The 24,553-nt window shown below is 38.7% G+C and overlaps 1 protein-coding gene across 1 annotated transcript; it reads left to right on the top strand.

Annotated features, from left to right (window-relative positions):
* Positions 1-23,579: 23,579 nt before the first annotated feature.
* LOC141608082 (uncharacterized) lies at positions 23,580-24,236 on the top strand. The gene has a single exon (XM_074427434.1). It carries the CDS (start codon positions 23,580-23,582, stop codon positions 24,234-24,236), a length of 657 nt encoding a protein of 218 aa, XP_074283535.1.
* The last annotated feature ends 317 nt before the right edge of the window (positions 24,237-24,553 follow it).

Here is a 24,553-nt window from a genome sequence, read left to right as displayed (position 1 = left end):
TTATCATACAAGCATTGGGATGGCACCTTTTGAAGCTTTGTATGGTCGGAAATGCCGAAGTCCAGTTTGTTAGGATGATAGTTCCGAGACGGTGGTTTTAGTGCCACAGCTGGTTCAAGATATGGTTGAGCAAGTCCAGTTAATTCGGCAAAAGATGAGAGCAGCTCAAGATCGTCAGAAGAGCTACGCCGACTTACACCGCAGGGACATTGAGTTTACGGTAGGTGACAAGGTTCTTTTGAAAGTGTCACCTATGCGAGGTGTTATGAGGTTTGGGAAAAAGGGTAAGCTAAGCCAAAAGTTTATAGGTCCTTATGAGATCTTGGTCCGTGTTGGCGAGGTAGCTTACCGGTTAGCATTACCACCGGCTTTGGATAGAGTACACAATGTTTTTCATGTATCTCAACTTCGGAAGTATGTGAGCGATCCGTCGCATATCCTTGAAATGGAGAACATCGAGCTTGATGAATCCTTGTCCTACGCCGAGATTCCTAAGGAGATTCTTGACCGCAAGGTTCGTAAGACCCGTAATGGTGAGACGGTCTTACTCAATGTCCTTTGGTCTAATCATAACGTGGAGGAAGCCATATGGGAACCCGAGGAAGCTATGCGAGAACGTTTTCCTAACCTTTTTGATCAGGTATGTTTGGTTACGGGGACGTAACCGTTGTCTTTTTAGGGGGGTAGGAGATGGTTGCGGTCATGTTTTGTCTTATTTTGTTGTTTTGCTTTGAGTCGGGGTAGTGATTTTGTGGTGACTTGTGTAGTTCTTTGGTGTTGTTTTATGTGGTTAGTATAGTCTTGTGGCGTTGTGTTGTGCCTTGTTTTTAGAGTAGTGTGTGAACTTCGGGACGAAGTTCTTTTTAAGGGGGGAAGACTGTAATACTACGGATTTTCTTTGGTGACTACTCGGCCGAGTAGAGCCTACTCGGCCGAGTAGTGCTGTTGTTGTGAGTTGTTTTGGTTCTGCCGATGAATACTCAGCCGAGTATAGTGAATACTCGACCGAGTAGCGGATACTCGGCCGAGTATAACTTTACTCGACCGAGTATTCGGTCTGGCGAGTATTATTTTGACGGTTTTATTAGGGAGTGTTTAAGATTATTTTATATCCCGCGTCAGTTTTCAAAACATCATTTCAACTTCATCATTTCTACGTCAACCCTAATCTCTCCCTAATCACTCCCTAATCATCCCATAGCCTTGTTGTTTGTGAAATCTTCGGAGTCCTTGCGTATAATTCCTCATCCTACTGTTGGTAAGTTCTATTCTATGTTATTTGTATTCATTGGGGTTACTGTACATTTACGGAATTGGAAATATGGGGGTTGTGAAATGTGTAATTGTGTGATATGATTATGGTACAGGAGAAGACTTCGTAGAGGAGCCTTTATTAGTGTTCAAGTTCATTCCACTGTTGATTTCTAAGGTAGGGTTTCCTACTCAGTTTACTGTTCTTTGTAAGACATGTTTGTTGTGATTATTGTTATCTGTTGATCATCGGAGTATGGAGATTGTTGTGACGATGTTGGTGTGAGGGTGTTGAGATGGATGTGATATCATGTGATTGTGATTGTGGTGGAGTCACTTGCGGGAGTGGCTTCACACCCTAGTTCGCCCTCCGTGGAACCCGCCACGGGAGGAGATGTGCACATTAAGGGACAGGGATTGTTGTCGCTCGTTGAGGAGCTGGACTAGGTGGGATCGGCTGCGGTCACCCACTGGCGGCGAGGATTACCTGTTGCGATGGGTAATCTGGCAGGGCTACACACTTCAGTGTGTAGTCGGTTACTGTGTGAGAATGGAGGATTGGGAATTGGCGATGATCAGTTGATTTCTCCGTTTGTTTGTCTTAATATTTGAGTAATACTGACCCCGTTGTTGTTTGTGGAATCTGCGGTGATCCATTCGGGGATGGTGAGCAGGCTTGACAAGTATTGCTAGTGTGAGCTTGGGGACTGTCTTTGGAGTATTGCCATCACCAGTCATAGCATCACCGTCTGAGTCTTAGTTGGATTTCTTTTATTGTTAGACTTTGGAGTTATATTTTGTTAAACCAGTATTTGGATTTGGATGTTGTAAACTTTATACTTTACAGTACTTTAATAAATGTGCTCAGTTCAGACGCTTTTGATATGTACTAACCTCGGGCAACCGAGATGGTAACACACTTTCATGGTAGGGTGGTCCTGGTAAGGCACCTTGGTATGAGGGGGTGTTACAGCCACTACTACAAATACAGGCAACTACAACGGCCCTTTAACAACGCTTATTCACGAAAATCACCGTAAGACGTTGTAGAATGGATGGCGCGAATTTTACCAAACTTAATTACAATGGTTCTGTGTTGTTAACCGTTGTTATTAGTTTTAACAACGGGTCATACTTTCAAAACCGTTGTTAATATAAAAATTAATAACAACGGTTGAATCTATAATACATTTTAACCGTTGTTAATAATTTGGCGCAAAATTAGTGAAAAGTAATTACAACGGTTTTTTTAGAACCCATTGTTATTAGGTTGTAACAACGGTTGTAGACTGAATAGCCGTTGTTATTAATGTTATGTAAATCTTAAGAACAACAGATTGCTTTATTCTGCTATATGCTATAAAACACAAACACAAGCTAATACTGCTACTATACACAAATATCATCCTCCATTCGTCCCTGATCGTCTCTCTGTCTTCATCTCCGTCACTGTTGTCACCGTCTTCTCACCCTCATCGTGTTTATCAATCAGGTATATATGTTTCTTAGCAACGCTTATAGATATAGGTTTGTATGTTCAATTTCCTGGCCTATGAATGTCGATTATTTTTGAATTTGTGAATTTTTTGGGTTATTATCTAATTTGTTGATAATTTAGCTTAATTGCTTTGCCGAATTTCGTTTATTTGTTTGCCTATTATTGGATTTTCTGAATTAGTTGCCTATATATTACGAATGTAGAAAAATGACTCGAACTTGGATGATTGATGCAAATATGAGTGACCGCAACTATAAGGATGGTTTAGCTGAATTTTATGAAGTCGTTTCGAACAATTTGAAAGGTTCTTCTAGTATTGCATGTCCTTGTGAAAGATGTTGTAATATTAGGTATATGGCTTTTCCGGACGTTAAAATACACCTAGAAAAGTGGAGATTTAGTCGATCCTATACACGTTGGATTTTTCATGGGTAACCATTAGAGGACAAGAATAGCTTTGAAGAAGATTATGTTGAGGTACACGAAAGGCTACCTGATGATCCTTAGTTTGCCGAGTTTTTTGAGTTGGAAGAGTTGGAAGCAGAGAAGTTGAATGTTGGGTCTATAGATAATGAAGAGAATGATGATGAGTCGAATGCTTTTGAAGATGTAGGTGATGACACTATTAATTGGGATGACCTTAACAACATGTATGAGAAGTTGTGTGAGTCTGAAGCACCTCTGTATCCTGGTTGTAAGTTCACAAAAATGTCGGCTGTGGTGAAGTTGTATAATATCAAGGGGGCAAATGGGGTGAGTGACACGTGTTTCACTAGTTTTTTAGCCTTGATAAAGGAGTTGCTTCCAGATGGTAATGTTCTACCTGTTAAGACATAGGAGGCGAAAAAACTAATAAGAGGAGTGGGTATGAAATATGAGAAAATACATGCATGTCCAAATGATTGCATATTGTATCGGAAATTATATCAAAACTTAACCAATTGCCCTAAATGTTTGGAGTGGCGTTATAAGGATAAAGAAGGGATCCCGACTAAGGTGTTGTGGTATTTTCCAGTGATACCAAGATTCATAAGGATTTATACGAATCCCGATGATTCAAAAATGTTAACTTGACATGAAACATGAAGAATAAATGATGCAAAGCTAAGACACCCGGCAGATGGTATGCAATGGAAATCGTTCGACGCTAAGTATCCCGAGTTCGGCAATGAACCTAGAAACTTACGTCTAGCGCTGTCCACTGATGGAATGAACCCACACGGAAACATGAGTAGCCAACATAGTACTTGGCCAGTAGTGTTGGCTATTTATAACTTACCTCCATATGTGTGCATGAAAAGAAAGTATTTGATGTTGTCGTTGTTAATTTCCAGCCCTAAACAACCTGAAAATGATATAGATGTCTATTTGGAACCTCTTCTAGATGATTTGCGAATGTTGTGGGATAGTGGGATAGAAGTATTTGATGTATATAAGAACGAAACTTTCAATTTTAGAGCGATGTTATTGTGTACAATATCTGACTATCCGGCTTATGGCGACCTTTTTGGGCACACAGTTCATGGGAAAGAGGCTTGTCCATTGTGGGGGGAGGATATCGAGTCTGAATACTTGAAGTCTTCTCGTAAGTATGTGTATATGGGAAATAGGAGGTTCTTGTATCATGACCATTGTTATCGCAAGATGCAGAAAGCATTCAATGGAAGACAAGAACTTCGTCAACCTCCTAGAATTTTGAGTGGGCATGAAGTTTATCAGAAAGTAAAGCATATTGAGATAGATTATGGGAAGAAGAGCGGCTCTAAATTGTCTACTCGTGGGTATAAGAAAAGATCCATATTTTTTTGATAAACTTCCATATTGGCCTGACCTGGAGGTCAGCCATTGCCTCGATTTCATGCACATTGAGAAAAATGTATGTGATAATATTATCAATACCCTTCTGAATGTTCCCGGTAAAACAAAGGATAATGCCGCAACTAGGGAAGATATGAAAATGATGGGTATTAGGCTAGAGTTGGAACCACAGAAGAGAGGTAATCGTATATTTTTACCGCCAGCAGCTTATACCCTTTCACGGAATGAGAAAAAAGAGTTATGTGCATGCTTGAATGGAATTAAAGTGCCACATGGTTATTCGTCGAAAATCAAAAGCCTAGTGTCGATGCAAGACCTAAAACTCACCGGGTTAAAGTCACATGATTGTCACACTTTGATGCAACAATTACTACCTGTGGCTATTCGTTCCATTTTACCTGAAAAGGTAAGATATTCTATAACTAGATTCTGTCTCTTCTTCCAGTCCATATGCGAGAAAGTCATCGATCCCGATGACGCGGATTCATTGCAGGACCTCGTTGTAACCTCTCTTTGTCAGTTGGAAACGTATTTGCCACTCTCTTTCTTCACTATCATGATTCATTTGACCATTCACTTGGTTAGGGAGATTTTGTACCTTGGGCCCGTGTACTTGAGACACCAGTATCCTTTCGAAAGATTGATGAAAGTCTACAAGGACTATACATCTAATCGGTATCGTCCAGAAGGTTGTATTGCTGATTGCGCTATTTTAGACGAAGTTCTTTCATATTGTTACGCTCATCTCTCCCCTGAGGAGTTGATTGGCGTTCCTAAGAATCGTCATAGTGACTGGATGACCGGAAACGCTATTAGGGGCCGGGTTGAAAAAATTGTGACACGTGGAATGTTGCATTTAGCACATACGCATGTGCTAAACAACGAAGATGAGGTGAAACCTTATATTCAACAACGCAAAGATGAGCTGAAATACGATCACCCAAACAAGACCGAGACGTGGATTGAAAACGAGCATACGAAGACGTTTGCAGAGTGGTTAAGGAATATTGTCTTAGAGTGTACGAATCAAACTGGTGATGACATCTCTCCTAGGTTACTACGTCTTGGTTTAGGTCCAAATGCCAGGGTCACCTTTTACAGCAGTTTTGCCATTAATGGATATACTTTTTACACCCGCGAGCAAGATGAGTTGAGCACAATGCAAAATAGTGGTGTGAGTTCTGAATTTGAGGCAATGCACTTTGCTACTTCAAAAGATAAAAAGCCTATTTGGGGAAAATGCCTTTATTATTGTGTTATTCAAGAAATATTGGTACTAGATTACATTGATTTCACAATGCCTTTGTTTCGATGTAACTGGGTTGATAACAACATCCATTGTGTCCGAAAGGATAAGATGGGATTTACGTTGGTCAATCTGGGTAAGGTTAGCAATAATAAGGATGATCCTTTCATAATGGCATCCCAAGCTAAACAAGTGTTCTATGTCACCGATCCTATGGATAAGAAGTGGTCTGTTGTACTGTTTATAAGGAGTAGAATGAGTAGTCCATCCGATAATGGTGATGATGATCAGGATGTCGTTTTTGAGGGAATGGATCACTCTACCACTGTATCTTATTTCGACGATGTTGACACTGAAAGCATCTATATGCGTGATGACCATGGTGAAGGTATTTGGGTTAACGAAGAAACTATGACATCCAAGAAACGTCCCCGATCCTGAGATGGTCTATAATGTAAGTTATTAGCTTTTATTTTAATTTTAATTTTTTAAATATATATATCTTCCTTTTAGTTTTTTTTTTTTAAATAACTATCTCCACTGAACAGATTAGTAGAAGGCACTACATATTTAATACAAACGTACTAGAAATCTTACAAGACCACAGGGTTACACATTATCTTTATTTAAGTTGCCTTTTCATACAGGCCCACGACACTGCTTATGATAGGCGGATACAGACACACACAGTTTGACACTCAACAAATAATACACGACGTTGCTTGAAAGTTTCAGCCACAGACACGGACACATTTTGTAGGGGTTTTAGGGGTACATTGCTTGGAAAACAGCCACAACCTGGTTGTAGGCATCGACGCTTTTCGACTGCCGATCGCGCCCATCAATGATGGTCGCATATGGCACTTGGACATAGTCCACGGTATTCTTCAGAAGCTCAGCATCCGAGTCTGTGGCTACCCAGAGGTATGGTTCGAGTGTTGATCTATTCGGAGCATTCCAGTCGTTGCTGCCATGGCCTCTGAGTTGAAACATCATGTCAAGCTTAAATGCGATTTCGCATGTGCGGTGATGTTCCAAACCGAATCAGTAGACTCCTTTGAATCCCCATGGCCCCATTGTGGCTTAACTTTGCTGACCGAGTATCCCAGCTCAATAAGCTTATTCCTCAAAGGATTAAAGCTTTTGGCAACAAATTTTCCATTGTCTATATCTATGTGGCCTGGGAATTCATCAGACACTGATGATATGGACGACCAACATTTTGAGTCATTTTCAGACCAGTAATTTGATGGTTTAATTTATTTGTGAGTTGTGGGGAGCTAATGGGATGCGTCTTTTCTAAATTTATAGCAAGTTTGAGATGTGTTGCTGGAGTGTATGTATGTTGTCTTTAGCTTTTGGTAGCTTTAAAAAGCCAATAGAAGCAATGGTCATTGTTAAAGATTCCCAAATTTGGCATGGTAAATCCTTTAGATATGCAGTATGCATGCTGTTGTTGTTGTCTTATTTTCTTGATCTTATTATTAGTTTTGGATGCTGTTGTTGAAATTGCTGATTAATGTTGCAGTATATAGTGCTTTCATTGTTTCTGTTTCTCGCTATTACGCGATTTGTGATCTTTCTTTGTATTATTACTGAGTTTGGACCTGTAATGCAATTACAGTAATTTAAAAAAAAAAAAGAGTTAAACAATAACAACGGTTATATTGACATTACCCGTTGTTATTACTTTCAACAACGGGTTATAACACAGGAACCGTTGTTATTGGTCTTATTAGATTAAAAAAATGAGATAGGAAGTGACAACGGTTGTAGTACTTCTAACCGTTGTCATTGTTTTTTTAGACATATTTTATTTTGGCGCAAATTGGGTGAAAATATATTACAACGGGTATATTTTAACCGTTGTAATAAAGTTATGACAACGGTTGACTTTTATTGACCCGTTGTTATTAACATATCACAACGGTTTTGTTTTAAGAACCCGTTGTCAATAGTTTGTCTTAATAAAAAACTAATTTACAAACACATACAGCATACCACACAAACACACACAACATCAGTTCAACCGTTGGTATCCTGAGTTTATTCTCTCTCCCCCGCTTTCTACATTCTCGTTGCCGGCCGTCGCCCAGTTTCCGACGCCCAGATTCCGTTGCCTTCCCTTATCATCCTGCTCGTTCTCTTTATCATCATCATCATCATCAGGTATGTTCACTTTAATGTTGTGTTTCGTCATTAGGGTTTTAAGACGATCATCTTTTTTGTTTTTCATGCATCTGTTTGTTTTTCGTCTTCTTTGTTATCTTTATCATCCCGCATCATCTACTTCATTCCTCTTATTAGGGTTTAGGATTTTCGAAGCTCAAACTGTTGTTTCAAATTTTCATTCCTCTTTAGGGTTTTAGATAATACTCTGCATGACGTTGTTAAGTTGTTCATTTACTATTTCATTCATATTTGGGTTTTAGGATTATCATGGGTGAAAAACGGAAAAGAAGTCAAAAGAATAATAAGCCTGGGGATGATAATAAGCCTGGTGAGAGGTGATACGTGTATTTTATATAGTCCTTTTAGGCCTTTTTATGCACGTATTTCTATGCTATTATCGTAGTTTTATGCTACGAAATGCCCCGAATATGCTACTTTGGTTTGTTTTGTTCTATTTGCAGGGATGGACCAGAAAGTAGTGAAATCAAGCCTTTTGTCGTCCGTTTTGCATGCATTTGGAGGATGAGTAGATTTGGAGCGAGAATACTGCTGCTACGGGATGCCTAAAGCCATTTCGGGAGCTAAATAGACAAGTCGAAGCTGCAATCAACGAAACAAGTGGCTGCTGAAGTCAAAGTTACTCGATCGAGTGCTTTAATGGTCGATCGAGTACTTTTGGATAAAAGAAGACCTCGATCGAGTATTATTTATGCTCGATCGAATAGATGCATTTTAGGGTTTGCTCGATCGAGTGGTTATTTCACTCGATCGAGAGGTTTGGGCTTATTTCTACTCGATCGAGTAGTTTCAAATGACTCGATCGAGTGGTTTGCTATTGGGCTCGGGCTTTTTAGCTTTAATTCGTTATTAGGTCAAATAAAAACCCTATTTCTTATAAATAGGGAGGATGAGACGTCATTTGGATCATCTCATACTACATCACATGTTACTTTTCTACTGTTGATTGCTTTCCTCTCTTTTTCCGGATCTACTGTATTTCTCTCTTTTTCCCTCTTCTTCTTTATTTAATGTTTATTTCTCTTCCCTTTATTTATGTTCTTTCCTTCATCGTGTCTAGCTAATTTCTCTCTGCTAGGATTAGGAGAGTCAATGAACCGACGTTAATTGCTAATTAGTTTGCAGATTGTCGTTGTTGTTTTTGTCTATGTTGTTAATCACTGCTTTAATTGTATCCTGCTAGTTGAATCGATGCAATTAGCCTTTTTAATTTTGGTAAGCCTTGACCTGGACCGGAAGGTTGGAAGGGATGGGACCTGCAGTGAACAATAGGATGCTTTAGTGAGGGTGGAAGCTAAACTAATAGTATTTTAAGGCGAATTGAGACCGGAAGGAGATATTCGTAGCCCCTTAGACCGATACATCGACTAATGTGTGACCTTAACTGCAATTAATTGACGTTCATTGATGAACCGACATCCTAGTTTCCTTTCCCTCTGCTTAATTTCTCTTAACCTTTTCTCTTGCCTTAAACTCCTTTAGTTTAGTTTATTCAACTCAAAACCCCCAATTGTGACCTTAGACAGACTAAGTTGACAAGTAGATAGTGACCGCCTCCCTGTGGAGATCGACCCTACTTACCGCTGACTTCTGTTAGTAGTATCTAGGTATTTATTTTTGGTACTGAAACGACGGTATCAAATTTTGGCGCCGTTGCCGGGGAGGCAACTACTTTATTTATTTGTTTAATTTTGTCTGTCTTTAGCCTCAAGGTATTTTTTCCTTGAGGCCGTTCTAATCTTTTTCTTTAGTGCTATTTTGATAGGTCCTACAGGTCCTACCTAGACAGTTCTAGGTAAAAGGTCGTCAAAGGGAAGGCCTGAGTACCTTTGACCCGTCACCTATGTTCCATCATATGGCGCAGCAGGTGATTTATTGCGGGAGATGTGGTGCTGCTGGGCACAATGCAGCTATTTGCATGGCAGAGAATGACGAGGTCTATGCGTTCAAGAAGCGTAGACGAGCTAGTCAAACAGTTGTAGTTGTGCCGCCACATCTACCTTATCAACGAGGCTATCACAAGCCTCCGTTTGTCTGGCAACTGCAACAATAAGCTCCTCCTCCTGATAAACGGAAAGAAGAGATTGCTGAGCTGAAATCTTTGGTGAAGGCACTTGCACTCCAATTGCAGGAACATGATAGACACACTTGTGCGCAAATTGATGAGCTCGAGTCTGAGATAGCTCAGTTAGCTGCTGAGTCGAATGTTGGGCAACCAGAGGAAGTCTGCGTTACCTACGCAAAGAGTGGTCTTTCCCACGAAGGACCCGCGTTGCCTAGTGCTGCTGATGACTGGGATGACTCGGATTACAAAGTTCTATCAGATAATGAGGCCTTACACGAAGATCTATGCATTGATCAGCAAGAATCACTCGATCGAATGGATTATATTGGTCGATCGAGTGAAATACCTGAAGAAACGTTCGATCGAGCACAATACATCACTCGATCGAACAGCTGCTTAGAGAAAGTACTTGATTGAGCTGTTTCATATACTCGATCGAGAGAAAATCATGAGGAAAGCCTTTGATCGAGTAATAATTCCACTCAATCGACTGATTTGGCCAGAGAGAGCAATGCAACGTCACTTGGGTTCGTTTTAGATGACGACTTTGATGATGATAATGGTTACGGTGAATCTTCCCTTTTCAAAGCCGAGCTGGATGCGCTAGAGGCTGCGATTTATGGGACGGAACCCACAGAGGAGGCAGCTAAGTCAGTGATTGCTCCTAGCGCGGAAGAGGTAATATCTTCCTTTGTCAATGATTCCATCATTGAGAGCAACCAAACCGAGGTAGTTAACGATAATTATATTATTGTTTGTTTGAATAGTAAAATGCCTCATTTGATTCATGCTTCGTATTTCAATACTATACCCCCTCCCAGTTGGTCAGATAATTTAACAGTTTTTCACCGTTCTGGTCATCATAAATTTCATAATCTGAAGCGGTACCCTAATTTCTTACTAATTGCTCCTGAGCTCCTTTATTTTGTGGACAAATTTAGGAGCTGTCATAAGGAAATTTGTTAGGCTTAAACGTTTGTACATTTTATTTTCCTATGCTTCTGTTCTACTATGGTGTTACTTACAGGTTTGTGTAGCACACGCGCAGCTATTTGATCGGTTGCTGCGCGCTTTGAGCTGTTTTGACCAGGTTAAATTAGAGAGGCTCGTTGAAGAAAAGAAGGTCGAGCTGGGACCTGTCTGAAACTAGCGCTACCCGGGAGCCAACCCGGAGAGATTTTTTTTTTTAGTTTTTTTTCAAACATTGCATTTCATTTCATTTTAGTTGTAATAATTGTTTTTCGTATCATAGACTGGATCAGTTATGCTTGTTTTGTTAGTTTTGCGGGTTGTTTTTATTGCGTCTTTGCAGAAGTTTATTGAGGATGGCTCGATCGAGTACTTTTTGTACTCGATCGAACCCTTTTGCTGCTAATTACACTCGATTGAGTACCTGCCAAAGAGAAGCCTTCGATCGAGTGCCCTATCTTCTCGATCGAGCTATTTAAGATGCCTAGTTCACTCGATCGACCATTATTCTCTCTCAATCGAGTGCTTTTGCCTGGATTAGCTTCCTGTGACGATGTTTAGCAGCTGTTGGCGACCTCCCATGTCGCTGACTGGTTTGGGGAGGTCCCTTATTCGCGCAATCTTGTAAGTTTTTCGTATTTTCACTCTTTCTCTTTTAGTTTGCATTTTCTTTCCATGTTTTGGTACAATGAGGGCATTGTACGGTTTGGTTTGGGGAGGTTATGCATCCATATCTGTGTCTGCATATTGTTTTTATTGCATTTCTGTTATCACGTTTAATTTCTGTATGCATTGTTGTTTATTTCTATAAAAATTAAAAAATCCCATAAAAATTAAAAAATTGATAAAAATCAAAAAAAATTTCACGTTTATTTTAGCATGTAGGTTGAGTCGGAACGGTATATTTCTATGATGAAATTGCACTATATTTGCCTTTTTGCTTAAGCCTTGCATAAACTATATATTCTTTTAGCTTTGTCTTTTGCATAATCTACGAGTTAATGTTGAAATTCAGCTGAACGAATAGACTTGACCTGAAAATTTTGGCAAGCTACTTATAAATTCTGAGATTTAGAGCCGTATAAACTGGTGTCATTTGTGACCGGTTTCATGTAGGATTGTGAGTAGTTACTCCTTGCATAGCATGTATCATTAATTTGCACATATATGAAATTCAATTGCTTTTTGCCTACATACATTCGGGTTAGTGGTTGGTGTCACATGCAGGGAGGTGCTTACATTCCCTTTTCTTTCATTTTTACCCATTAAACTCCACATTAGCCAAATTTGCCTGTTGACCCTTAACTACATCCAAATTTAGCCTGCCTTGTCAAGCTAGTTTAGTGTATGTTTTTGCGGTATATAATTTAATGTGCCAAGTTTGGTTTGTTTTGTACTGATCTGGAGCTGGTAATTTATGAAGGGGAAGGAGGATGAAATGAGAAAAAAAAGAAGTTGAAAAAAAAAATGAAAAAAAAAACGTGATGAAAAAAAAAAGAAACGAGAAGAAAAATGATGATGCAAGAAACCGAAAAAAAAAAGGGAAGAAAAAGATGTTGTTTGATTGAGACGGTTTCTGCTCCTATGCTTTATTTATATTTATTGAGGAGTATTATCAGTTCGGTTTGGTGAGTTTCGTGCCAAATGAAGGGTGCATGTGCTTTATTTCATAATTGCTTAAGAAATGGATGTTGTCAGTTTGGTTCTGTTTAGGTACTAGCTTGGCCGCCTATACCTCCACATTCCCATAAATGTTTTGCCTTTTCTTACCCATTGCCTCTCTTTACCATATTTTTTGTAAGCCCTCGGTTGTGACGGATCTTGTTTGGTTGGAATGTATGTACGGTAGTTAGAATTGTCTATCATATTAATTGCATGCATGTTTATGTGGGTCGTAGTTTAGGTGAGCGACTATATTTCTTTCTCACTTGCACTTATATGCTTACCCTTTGCTTCATGAGAGAAGAGTGACCCGTGAGAGTCCAATTTTAAAGGTCTTGCAAGGTCGACGGTTCAGCTTTATTATAAACATCCTACAACTCGTTTGCATTCGACTGTTTTGCTATGAGTATTAGTTTGCTTGCATTAAATTGGTTTAAGTGGGCATTTGTAGCTGGCTCTGAGATTTCATATCCGTTCCTTAGTTTGCATTTAATTTACTCGAGGACGAGTAAAGGTTTGGTTTGGGGAGATTTGATACGTGCATTTTATATAGTCCTTTTAGGCCTTTTTATGCACGTATTTCTATGCTATTATCGTAGTTTTATGCTACGAAATGCCCCGAATATGCTACTTTGGTTTGTTTTGTTCTATTTGCAGGGATGGACCAGAAAGTAGTGAAATCAAGCCTTTTGTCGTCCGGTTTGCATGCATTTGGAGGATGAGTAGATTTGGAGCGAGAATACTGCTGCTACGGGATGCGTGAAGCCATTTCGGGAGCTAAATAGACAAGTTGGAGCTGAAATCAACGAAACAAGTGGCTGCTGAAGTCAAAGTTACTCGATCGAGTGTTTTAATGGTAGATCGAGTACTTTTGGATGAAAGAAGACCTCGATCGAGTATTATTTATGCTCGATCGAATAGATGCATTTTAGGGTTTGCTCGATCGAGTGGTTATTTCACTCGATCGAGAGGTTTGGGCTTATTTCTGCTCGATCGAGTAGTTTCAAATGACTCGATCGAGTGGTTTGCTATTGGGCTCGGGCTTTTTAGCTTTAATTCGTTATTAGGTCAAATAAAAACCCTATTTCTTATAAATAGGGAGGATGAGACGTCATTTGGATCATCTCATACTACATCACATGTTACTTTTCTACTGTTGACTGCTTTCCTCTCTTTTTCCGGATCTACTGTAATTCTCTCTTTTTCCATCTTCTTCTTTATTTAATGTTTATTTCTCTTCCCTTTATTTATGTTCTTTCCTTCATCATGTCTAGCTAATTTCTCCCTGCTAGGATTAGGGGAGTCAATGACCCGACGTTAATTGCTAATTAGTTTGCAGATTGTCGTTGTTGTTTTTGTCTATGTTGTTAATCACTGCTTTAATTGTATCCTGCTAGTTGAATCGATGCAATTAGCCTTTTTAATTTTGGTAAGCCTTGACCTGGACCGGAAGGTTGGAAGGGGTGGGACCTGCAGTGAACAATAGGATGCTTTAGTGAGGGCGGAAGCTAAACTAATAGTATTTTAGGGCGAATTGAGACCGGAAGGAGATATTCGTTGCCCCTTAGACCGACACATCGACTAATCTGTGACCTTAACTGCAATTAATTGACGTTCATTGATGAACCGACATCCTAGTTTCCTTTCCCTCTGCTTAATTTCTCTTAGCCTTTTCTCTTGCCTTAAACTCCTTTAGTTTAGTTTATTCAACTTAAAACCCCCAATTGTGACCTTAGACAGACTAAGTTGACAAGTAGATAGTGACCGCCTCCCTGTGGAGATCGACCCTACTTACCGCTGACTTCTATTAGTAGTATCTACCTATTTATTTTTGGTACTGAAACGACGGTATCAAGAGGGGTGCTACGAAGTGCCCTGCAGCCTTTGCAGCTATAGCCGCTAAAGAGCCGCTTAAAATAAAATGGAACTCGAAGGGTTTCCCTACTGGTCCAAATGGGGGTTTTTTATCCACTTGGATTGGATGTTGCACAAGACAGTTTATGCCTATCCATTTAGATGAAATTAGGAATTTGAATCCAAAATTGGCGGAGTTATACTTGGCTCATATAAAGGAAGCCTTTGATATTGCCGATGAATGCCATGATAAGTATTTAATGCAGAAGGCAGGGATTGTCTTAAGGCAGTGGAAGTGTGACGTTGCTAGGGATTGGTTGTATGTGGACAAGGCAACGGGGGAGATGCGTTAGAGCCCACCGGAAAACAAGTGTCCCACCATCAGTCAGAAACAATGGCTTCTTTTCAAAGCGATGAGAACTAGTGAGAAGTTTCAGGTTAAATATCCTCGCCTTTTAACGATTTACCTATCATTTTTTTAATTAATGAGTTCTTTATATAATCTTTTTATTATCTCATCTACTTGCGCTTTTATATAATTTGAAGGCCGTTAGAAGAAGAAATCATGCTAACATTTCATGCAAGAAGGGGAAATGGTATGGTTCTCGAGGCGGTTACAGATTGATAGAAGACAACCTCGTAAGTAGCATGCATTCCCCTGTGAGATTTGATTTTTTTAATCACACTTGGACTTGATACACATTTACATGTATAACTGTTACCATGTTAATGTGTAGGTGGCAAAGGGAGTGACCGACTTGGATCGGCATGTAACTTATAAAGAAGGGCATACGCCTAAAGGATCTCGGTCGCGTGACAAATATGATGAGGAAGTGTTGGCCAACATAGTAAGCATTATTTTATTAAGAGGAGTTCATTACTAAATTTATTATTTTAGTCACAAATATAATTTGAAGTTTATTTAATATATTATAAGACAAGGTATTAAAGGAGGCAGAAGAAGGGAAATTCACTCCCAATGGTCGTGATGACGTTCTTGCTAGAGCGATCGACCGACCCGAATATCCAGGTCGATTGAGGGGCGTCTCGTTACAGGTTGGAGTAATAAAATATTATGGGACAACTGCCCCGAAAAAGAAGAAAAGGAAGACTAAGGCTGAGAAGGCTGACATGGTACCATTTATTCTATTATTTTCATTTAAGTTCAATTCACATGTTATTGTTGGGATACAAATTGCTGAAACATTACATTCTTGGCACGCAGGTTCAGTTATTGGCATCCGTACTACTAAAGATGAATGCTGGAGGCAAGCCTTCTGAAGAAGAATTGAAGATGATGGAGGATGTCATTAAAGGGGGTAAGGTACAACAGATTGGTCAAGAGGCCGAGAACACTACTACCTTGGCAATACATGAGAAGGAAGTATCGGTCAACGAGATTCAGAAAGATCAGGTACCTAATGCTTCTGAATTTGTAACAACTAAAGCCGATCAGGTACCTAATACTTCCTTATTTTTCTTTTCTTTTTTTTTTGGTTAAGATCAGGGGGTGTGTTCCCTGCCGGCTCTAATGCTATAACCCGACATCGTGCCATTGGTTAATTTTATTAGGTAAATAATGAGTCTGAAAAGGAGAAGCAACTTGAGAAGACGGCTGATGGAAAACAGCAGCATACATCCCCTTCAAGTCAGTTCACAGTTTTCAGCAAAGTATGCATGAAGTCTTTAATTAGTTAAATTTATATGAATTCTATTAAATTTTGGGATATAATATATAATGTATGTGTATTCTTCAGGCCGTAAACAGGAGGGTACTTATTCTTGCTGACCCTAAATTCGAGAAACCAATTGTGCGTGTTGGCCGGGCTCTCGTAGGAGTGCCCACAAAATCAGCGGAAACTTTATTGGTTATTCATGGTGAAAAACTTTTGCCGAATCATAGAAAAGTGGAGATAACTGAAGTCTTTCCAGGCCATGAAAAATTTCAACTGCCCGTCCCAGTTCGTTACGACATTGCCATTCTGGCAGATGCGGTTGGAAGTTTCATCCAATGGCCCGAATCTCACATCTTCCTGGCTCGTTCGTCTCCGCCTCAGCCGAAAGCAGTTGGGGTTAGAAAAAATATTTTTATATGTTAAATTTTTAATTGTTGAATGTTTTTATATGTTAAATTTATATGTTATTTTTTTTGTAGGGAACAAAAAAGCCGGCTAAGGCGGATAAGCCTAAGTCCCCAGACATGCCAACTACCTCATCGAGACAACAACTTGATGAGGTATTTAATTAACTTCTCCATTTTTTTAAAAATCTCCCTTTATTTATATTTTTTCTGTATTTCTAAAAAGCATGGAAATTTTTTGTAGGGAACAAAAAAGCCGGCTAAGACGGATAAGCCTAAGTTCCCAGACATGCCAACTACCTCGTCGAAACAATAACTTGATGAGGTATTTAATTAACTTCTCCATTTTTTTTAAAAACCTCCCTTTATTTATATTTTTTCTGTATTTCTAAAAAGCATGGAAATTTTTTGTAGGGAACAAAAAAGCCGGCTAAGGCGGATAAGCCTAAGTCCCCAGACATGCCAACTACCTCGTCGAAACAACAACTTGATGAGGTATTTAATTAACTTCTCCATTTTTTTAAAAACCTCCCTTTATGTATATTTTTTCTGTATTTCTAAAAAGCATGGAAATTTTGTGTAGGGGACAAAAAAGACGGATAAGCCTAAGTCCTCAGTCATACCTGCTTACTACCGCCTCATCATTGAAAGAGCAAAGTTGATGAGGTATTTAGTTAAGTACTCTTTTATTTTTATTACTCCAACTAGCTAGCTAGGATATGTTACCTTTGGATTTTTTATTATTTTAATTATCTACATGTGTAGGCTGGTGGTAGTAGCACAAAATCAGAGAAGCATTATTTCCCCGAACTAAAAGATGTTAGGAGTTTAAACTCCACAAAATATTCTGGGAAGGATTACATGCTAAAAGTAAGAACGGTGACGATGAGGAAACTGCATTCGGAGGCTAGCAATCGCATAGCAAACGAGCAATTGATAATTATTCCGCTCGAGGAGCATATTGTAGGGGTTGAGCGTGAAACAATTATGTCATGGGAGATGCTAGCCATTTGGGCTGGCCTAGACGAGATTGATGTCCAACACCTATTTGTTTGGATGAAGTAAGTTTCTTAATTAATAAATCATTTCATATTCTAATATTCTGACTACTATATAGTGTTTTAAATACCGGAATTAATACCGTAATAATGTAGGATATTGAAATTGAGAGTGATCCCCGAGAACAAGATTCCATGTGATCAAAACGGATTCCTGTGCCCCTATGTTTTATCTATGCATATCACGATTTTTTCGTTCGAAGATCGGGTAGATTATATTGCTCAGCAATTGGCGACAACCAAGAAGCTGGTTTTTGCCCCTTATAATGAAAACGGGTAATAAACAAATTAATATTACGTTTCCCTCTACAATTGCATTTTCATAACTAATATATGTACTTGTTAATAATGATGATGTCTCTTGATGTAGGACTCATTGGGTGCTAGCAGCGATCATGCCGACGAAGAAGAAAGTTTTTTGGTTGGACTCTTTCCATAAACAACCAAGCGAGACTTTTAAGGGCTTGATTATTAAGTAAGTTTATAATACTGATTTATTTATAATAACATTAAGTTTCAATTTTTATTTATAGAAAAAAGCTCATTTTTGCCCCAAAAATATGAGTTTTTGCCTCTTTTTTTTTTTAAAAAAAATGGGCCTTTGAGAAGAAAAGAGCTAACGAGCAGGATCAACCCACGAAAGATTCTGATGATGGCCCTACTTTTATTACGATAACAGGGGTACGTGCTCAAATACAATACCTTAAGTGCAAAAATCTGTGTTTAATACTAATACAATATCTAAAGTGCAAGATTCTGATGTGGGCCTTCTCTCGTCTCTTTGTTTTTATGTAATAATAGGTCCCTCGCCAGCCGGATAGCATACAATGTGGATACTACGTTTATCGGTTCATGTTGGCGATTATTATGCGAAGATATATCCTTATTCCAGAAAAGGTTAGTAATTTAATAATGTGTTTATTACTTTTTTTAAATTAGAGCTGATGTTGTCTTGCTTGCTGCTATTCCATGATGTTGCTATGCTGAATGATGTATGTTGTTACAAAAATGTCTTGTCTTTGTTTTTTCCCGTAGATGTAATCGCGCCACAAGAACTTCAAAGAAGTACAAATGGCAACATATAGACGAGGTAAGGGACATGTTGGGCAAATACGTCTTAGAACATAGCAATGCTGAAGGCTAAATGCATGATACTCAGAGCTTAGATCAGCTTAGTAAATTTTTTGTTGAAGTTAGGGAATGATCTTAGTTCATGTAAAGTTAACTCGTTGTAAGTATATATGATGCTGCTGTTGTGGTTGAATTGAATCTATTGAGTTCTGATGAACCCAACTGTGATTTATGCTGGTGCTGATATATGCAGGATTTTGAATGGCATGAAACAAATTTAATTTTTAAAAAAATTAGGAGTTCGTAATAAAAACGGTTACTAAAACAAAAACCGTTGTAAATACCTTTCACAAATACCCGCCATAATATTAAACAACAGGTTTTAAAATAAGAACCGTTGTAAATACCTTTCACAAATACCCGCGCATAACATTCAACAACAGGTTTTAAAAGAAGAACCGTTGTTACTAACGTTTTCAACAACGGTTATTTAGCGTATACCCGTTGTTAAAAGTCTTCATAATTTTGGTGGGAAAGATACAACAACGGTTATTTATATGATAACTGTTGTTATATTATTCCCACCAAAATTTTGAAACACTTTCCACAACGACTTACTCGCAACAACAACGGCTTTTAACCGTTGTGAATACTTTCCACAACGGTTTTAGTAAATAACCTAACCGTTGTAAATACCTTTTACAACGGCCGCTTTAACAACGTCCGCTTTTTGTTTTTACAACGGTGGATCAACAATCCCATCTTTAATAGGGCTGTCAGGAACATCAATCAACAAAGGATAAGAGGAGTTTTTTAGGAGGCTACACGAAGTGCGGCGAACTCTAGGACGATTAACAATCTCCTCTACTGTAGGACTGTCGGGAACATCAATTATCGCAACAGAAGAAGAGTTTTTGTCGACTGTATGTAAAGTATGACAAATGCTAGGATGATGTACTACTCCTATTGTAGGGCTGTCAGAAACTTCAATTATCACAGCAGAAGAAGTGTCTTTGGTGAATCTCGATGGAGGTTGACAAACAATAGGTGAATCAGGACTGATTTGCACAAGCGTAGTGACCTCTGTGTTCTTCAATTTTAAGCGCTAAAAAAAACATATAAGACAGAAATATAAAGCCATTAAAAATACAGATATGAAGGTCAGATATCGAGAAAGTACATGCTAAACATTAAGAAAATACATGAAGAAAATACATCCTAAATATTAAGCCATAGCAAAGAACATCAAAATTATTAGGAAACAATGCGTACAAATTTATATATATTCCTAAACATTAACAAACTACATCAAAATCATTAGGAAACAATGCGTATAAATTCCGACATATTGATATGAAGGTCAGGTATCCAGAAAGTACATGCAAAACATTAAAAAAGTACATGAAGAAAATACATCCTAAACATTAACAGATATTAAGCCATAGCAAAGTACATGAAAATCATTAGGAAACAATGTGTATAAATTCCGACATATTGATGCACCTGAGAAATAATATTAGGACTGATTTATAATGAACATCTTGGAACATTAATAGCTAAGGAAACTATGTAAAATTCGAAGCAGATGAAAAGTAAAACAGTTGTTTTTAGCAAATAATTAAAGACAAAGAGTATAACCTTCATTCCGATAGAGAGCGATAAAGAGTAAGTGAACGATCTGAGAATGAGAAAACGTGCAGCTATAATTTAATTGACAGGGAAAACGAAAAGTAGTAAGATATTAAAGAGAAGAAGTTTAAAGTGGCGGTATTTTTTTAAAAAATTGGGTCATACTATTATGCCATAAGTCCATTCTTTTTTTTGGTTTATTCCAACTGCTTGACCCGTTTGAACCTCTAATTTTATATACACATTTTATATTTAAAAAGTTCAGATTAGGTCAACTTAGGATAAATGGCCATTTAACACAATGTTAATGTTATAATTTCTTAATGTACTTTATAAAAGTTCTAAATGTACTTTTTCAACATTCATAATGTACAAATTAGGTCAAGTTACAGCAGTTCTAATTGGGATTAATAATAGGGGGTCGGGTATCCTAAAATGGGACGGGAAGGGGTTTAGGGTTGGATTCGGCAGACCGCTATTGCGGATAAGCCTAATCCAACCCTAAACCCTTTCCCTTATGTGTGGTTTGAACGGCCGCAAGACCAAAAGACACCCTAGAGGGGGCGAGTGAACCATTTTTGGGGACGGGATTAAAACTAGGGGGTCGGGTATCTTAAAACGGGACGGGAAAGGGTTTAGGGCTGGATTAGGCAGACCGCTATCGCAGATCCGCCTAATCCAACCCTAAACCCTTTACCTTATATGTGGTTCGAACGGCCGCAAGACCAAAAGACACCCTAGAAGGGGCGAGTGAAACCTTTTTGGGGACGGGATTAAAACTACGGGGCTAGGTAACCTAAAACGGGACGAGAAAGGGTTTAGGGTTGGATTAGGCTGACCGCTATCGCGCATACGCCTAATCCAACCCTAAACCCTTTCCCTTATGTGTGGTTCGAATGGCCGCAAGACCAAAAGACACCCTAGAGGGGGCGAGTGAACCCTTTTTGGGGACGGGATTAAAACTAGGGGGCCAGGTAACCTAAAACGGGACGGGAAAGGGTTTAGGGTTGGATTAGGCTGACCGCTATCACGGATCCGCCTAATTCAACCCTAAACCCTTTCCCTTATGTGTGGTTCAAACGGCCGCAAGACCAAAAGACACCCTAGAGGGGGCGAGTGAACCCTTTTTTGGGGACGGGATTAAAAATAGATCTTTGACAGTTTATTAAACTGGTTTTCCTGTTTACACTGTACATATTATATAATGTATGTAAACAGTTTAATTAAAATGTCCATTATCTATATTCATAATGTGCATGTTCTGATAATTAGGTGCAACTAAAATATCATTAAGCACTGTTTGGAAAATGTACATTATATTATATTTAAAGGTACATTAATTTTTTTTTAAAAAGAACATGAAATATTAATTAAATTGTAATGCATGTGATCGTTTAATAAGATAGAAAACTTCAAAAGTTCATTCATATACTTAGATTATGATGTCGCTATAGATAAAAATCCTCTCTAATTTCTTAGGGTTCTTGCGATTGTCTGCAATGGCGACAGTTCAACAAACTCCGCGCAAACGTAGTACTAATATACATAATAAAAATAAAAAAACACAAAAAAATACAATTAGTAATAATAATATCACAGATGTTAATAATAATAATATAGATTCAAATTCTGATTTAGTTGAGAATTCTACGACACAGGAATTAGCACAGATTCAATGTGATGTGGCTACTTCTCTTCGGCAAGCTGGTTATGATGCTGAGGAGTATGAAAGTGGCTGTGTTTCGGATTCTGCAGAGGAAACTGCTTCTAACAAGGAGGAATTGGCACCTGTTACTGAGACTGATCAAGGTAAACCCTCAATGCTGCAACTTACTAAAGAGGATGTTCAGGAGGAGCTTGATTACTGGAAATCTGCGGTATATAGTTATGTGATGGGTGCAAATCCTCCTTGGGAGGTCTTGGAGGGCTTTATAAGGCGAGTTTGGATTGATTATAAGATTTCTAAGGTATCATTCTTACCCAATGGCCTGTTTGTGGTGCGTTTTGATACATTGGAACATCAGAAATTAGTCCTTGCTAGGGGAATGGTACTTTTTGATGGCAAACCTGTTATTTTGAGACCTTGGGATCCTACAGTGAAAATTTCTAAAGTTGCTGTTAATGTAGTACCTATTTGGATTAAATTGGTTGGACTTTATCTTAAGTTTTGGGGTGTTAAATGTCTCGAGAAACTTGCTGCTTTGGTAGGCAAATATGTGCGTATTGATGACCTTACTGTTAATCGTACACACTTAGGGTTTGCTAGAGTAATGGTTGAAGTGGAGATTGATCAGACATTCCCTGATAAGATTAGGTTCCTGGATGAGTTAGGTAATGAAGTTACTGTTCTTATTGAATATGATTGGCTTCCAATTACCTGTGGAAAGTGTAAGGGTATGGGACATACTGAGAAGGTTTGCAGGAGGGGGTGAGGAGACCTCCACCTGCTCAACCTAAAAAACCTATGAACCCTATGAAGCAAGTTTAGAGACAAAAACCTACTGCTGTGGTGGACCTAGACCCTAAGGAGTTTCCTGTGTTAGTTGCCACTGAGAGTACCAGGCCTAGTAGTAGCAGGCTAGCTCAAGGAACACCATCTAATCCTTTGGTTACCCCTGCTAATACACCCATTCCTGTTAGTCACAGTGTCAGCTTTACCCCTGCTAGGTTTATTTCAAAAATGACAAGGCATGAGTCTAGGATTGCTAAGCCTGGGGATCTGATAGTTGACTATAATGCTGAAATGGCTGGATGTGCCCAATTGGTTGATAAAGGAGGAGGAGGTACCCTTTTACCTCCTCATGAGTAAATTGGGTATGTGGAATGTTAGAGGCCTAAATAGTATAACCAAGCAAAAAGATATTTAATGGTTTCTCCACCAACAAGATGTGGATCTATTTGGGCTCCTTGAGACCAGGGTTAAACCTGTGTTTCTAAATAAAGTAGCTAATAATTTTTGTTTTGGATTGTCTTTTATTACTAATTTAAGTTGTCATTCTGGTGGTAGAATTTGGGTTCTTTGGAAAGCTAATAAAGTGCATCTTGATGTGCTTGAGATGGATGCTCAATTTATCCACCTTAAAGTGACTGAGGTGCTTACTGATAAGGTTTTTTATGTTACCTATGTTTATGGTTTCAATTAAGTAGAACAAAGAGTTCCTCTCTGGAATGCCCTAATCAGACTGAACATGAATGCTCCTTGGATAGTTTTGGGGGATTTCAACTGTGTGATGTTTTCCAATGAGAGGATTGGGAGTATTGTTAGAGATGCTGAAATTGTACCATTTCAACATACTGCTCAGATGTGTGACTTGCAGGATATTAAGGCCATTGGGGCATTTTATACTTGGACTAATAAACAGCCTAGTATTACTAGAGTCTTTAGTAGAATTGATAGAGTTCTCATCAATGGTGCTTGGCTTGCTTTGAAACCTGATTATTATGCCCATTATCTGCTTGAGGGGGACTTTGACCATTGCCCTTGTATCCTTGAGTGTGGGAATGTCAGAGTTCTTAAGAAGAAGCCCTTCAAATTTTTTAATATGTGGTGTCATGTTAAGGATTTTAAGGAGATTGTGCAGCAGAGATGGGGGGATACCATTGATGGGACTACTATGTTCCAACTTGTGAAAAATTTAAAAGATCTTAAGCCTGCTTTGAAGAATTTGAATAAGTGTTTGTTCTCTGATGTTGAGACTAATGCTGACCTAGCTTATCACTTGCTCCTGGATTGTCAAAAGAAGCTTCAAAAGGATCCTACTAACTGTGTCCTTATGGATGTTGAGGCTCAAACTAAAGAAAGCTATCTGATGCTGAAAAAACCTAAGGAAGAGTTCTTGAAGTAGAAAGCTAAGTGTGCTTGGGTGAAGGATGGTGATGCTAACTGATACGTGCATTTTATATAGTCTTTTTAGCCTATTTTATGCACGTATTTCTATGCTTTTATCGTGGTTTATGCTACGAAATGCCCCGAATTGCATACTTTGGAAGTTCTTGTCTTATTTGCAGGAATGAGCCATAAAGTAGCGAAATCAAGTCATTTACCGTCCGTTTTGCATGCATTTGGAGGAAGAGATAATTTGGAGCGGGAAATATTGCTGTCTTGGGATACGTGAAGCTATTTCGGGAGCTAAGAGGACAAGTCAAAGACCAAATTACAAGA

Source organism: Silene latifolia, chromosome 10 (genome assembly GCF_048544455.1).
Source record: "Silene latifolia isolate original U9 population chromosome 10, ASM4854445v1, whole genome shotgun sequence".
Classification (NCBI taxonomy): domain Eukaryota; kingdom Viridiplantae; phylum Streptophyta; class Magnoliopsida; order Caryophyllales; family Caryophyllaceae; genus Silene; species Silene latifolia.
The sequence above is the reverse complement of the archived record's forward strand: the minus strand, read 5'-3'. Positions and strand labels throughout refer to the sequence as shown.

Bases quoted from the DNA above. Each gene is read 5' to 3' on its own strand.
- LOC141608082 (XM_074427434.1), top strand. From the start codon at position 23,580: ATGAATGCTCCTTGGATAGTTTTGGGGGATTTCAACTGTGTGATGTTT.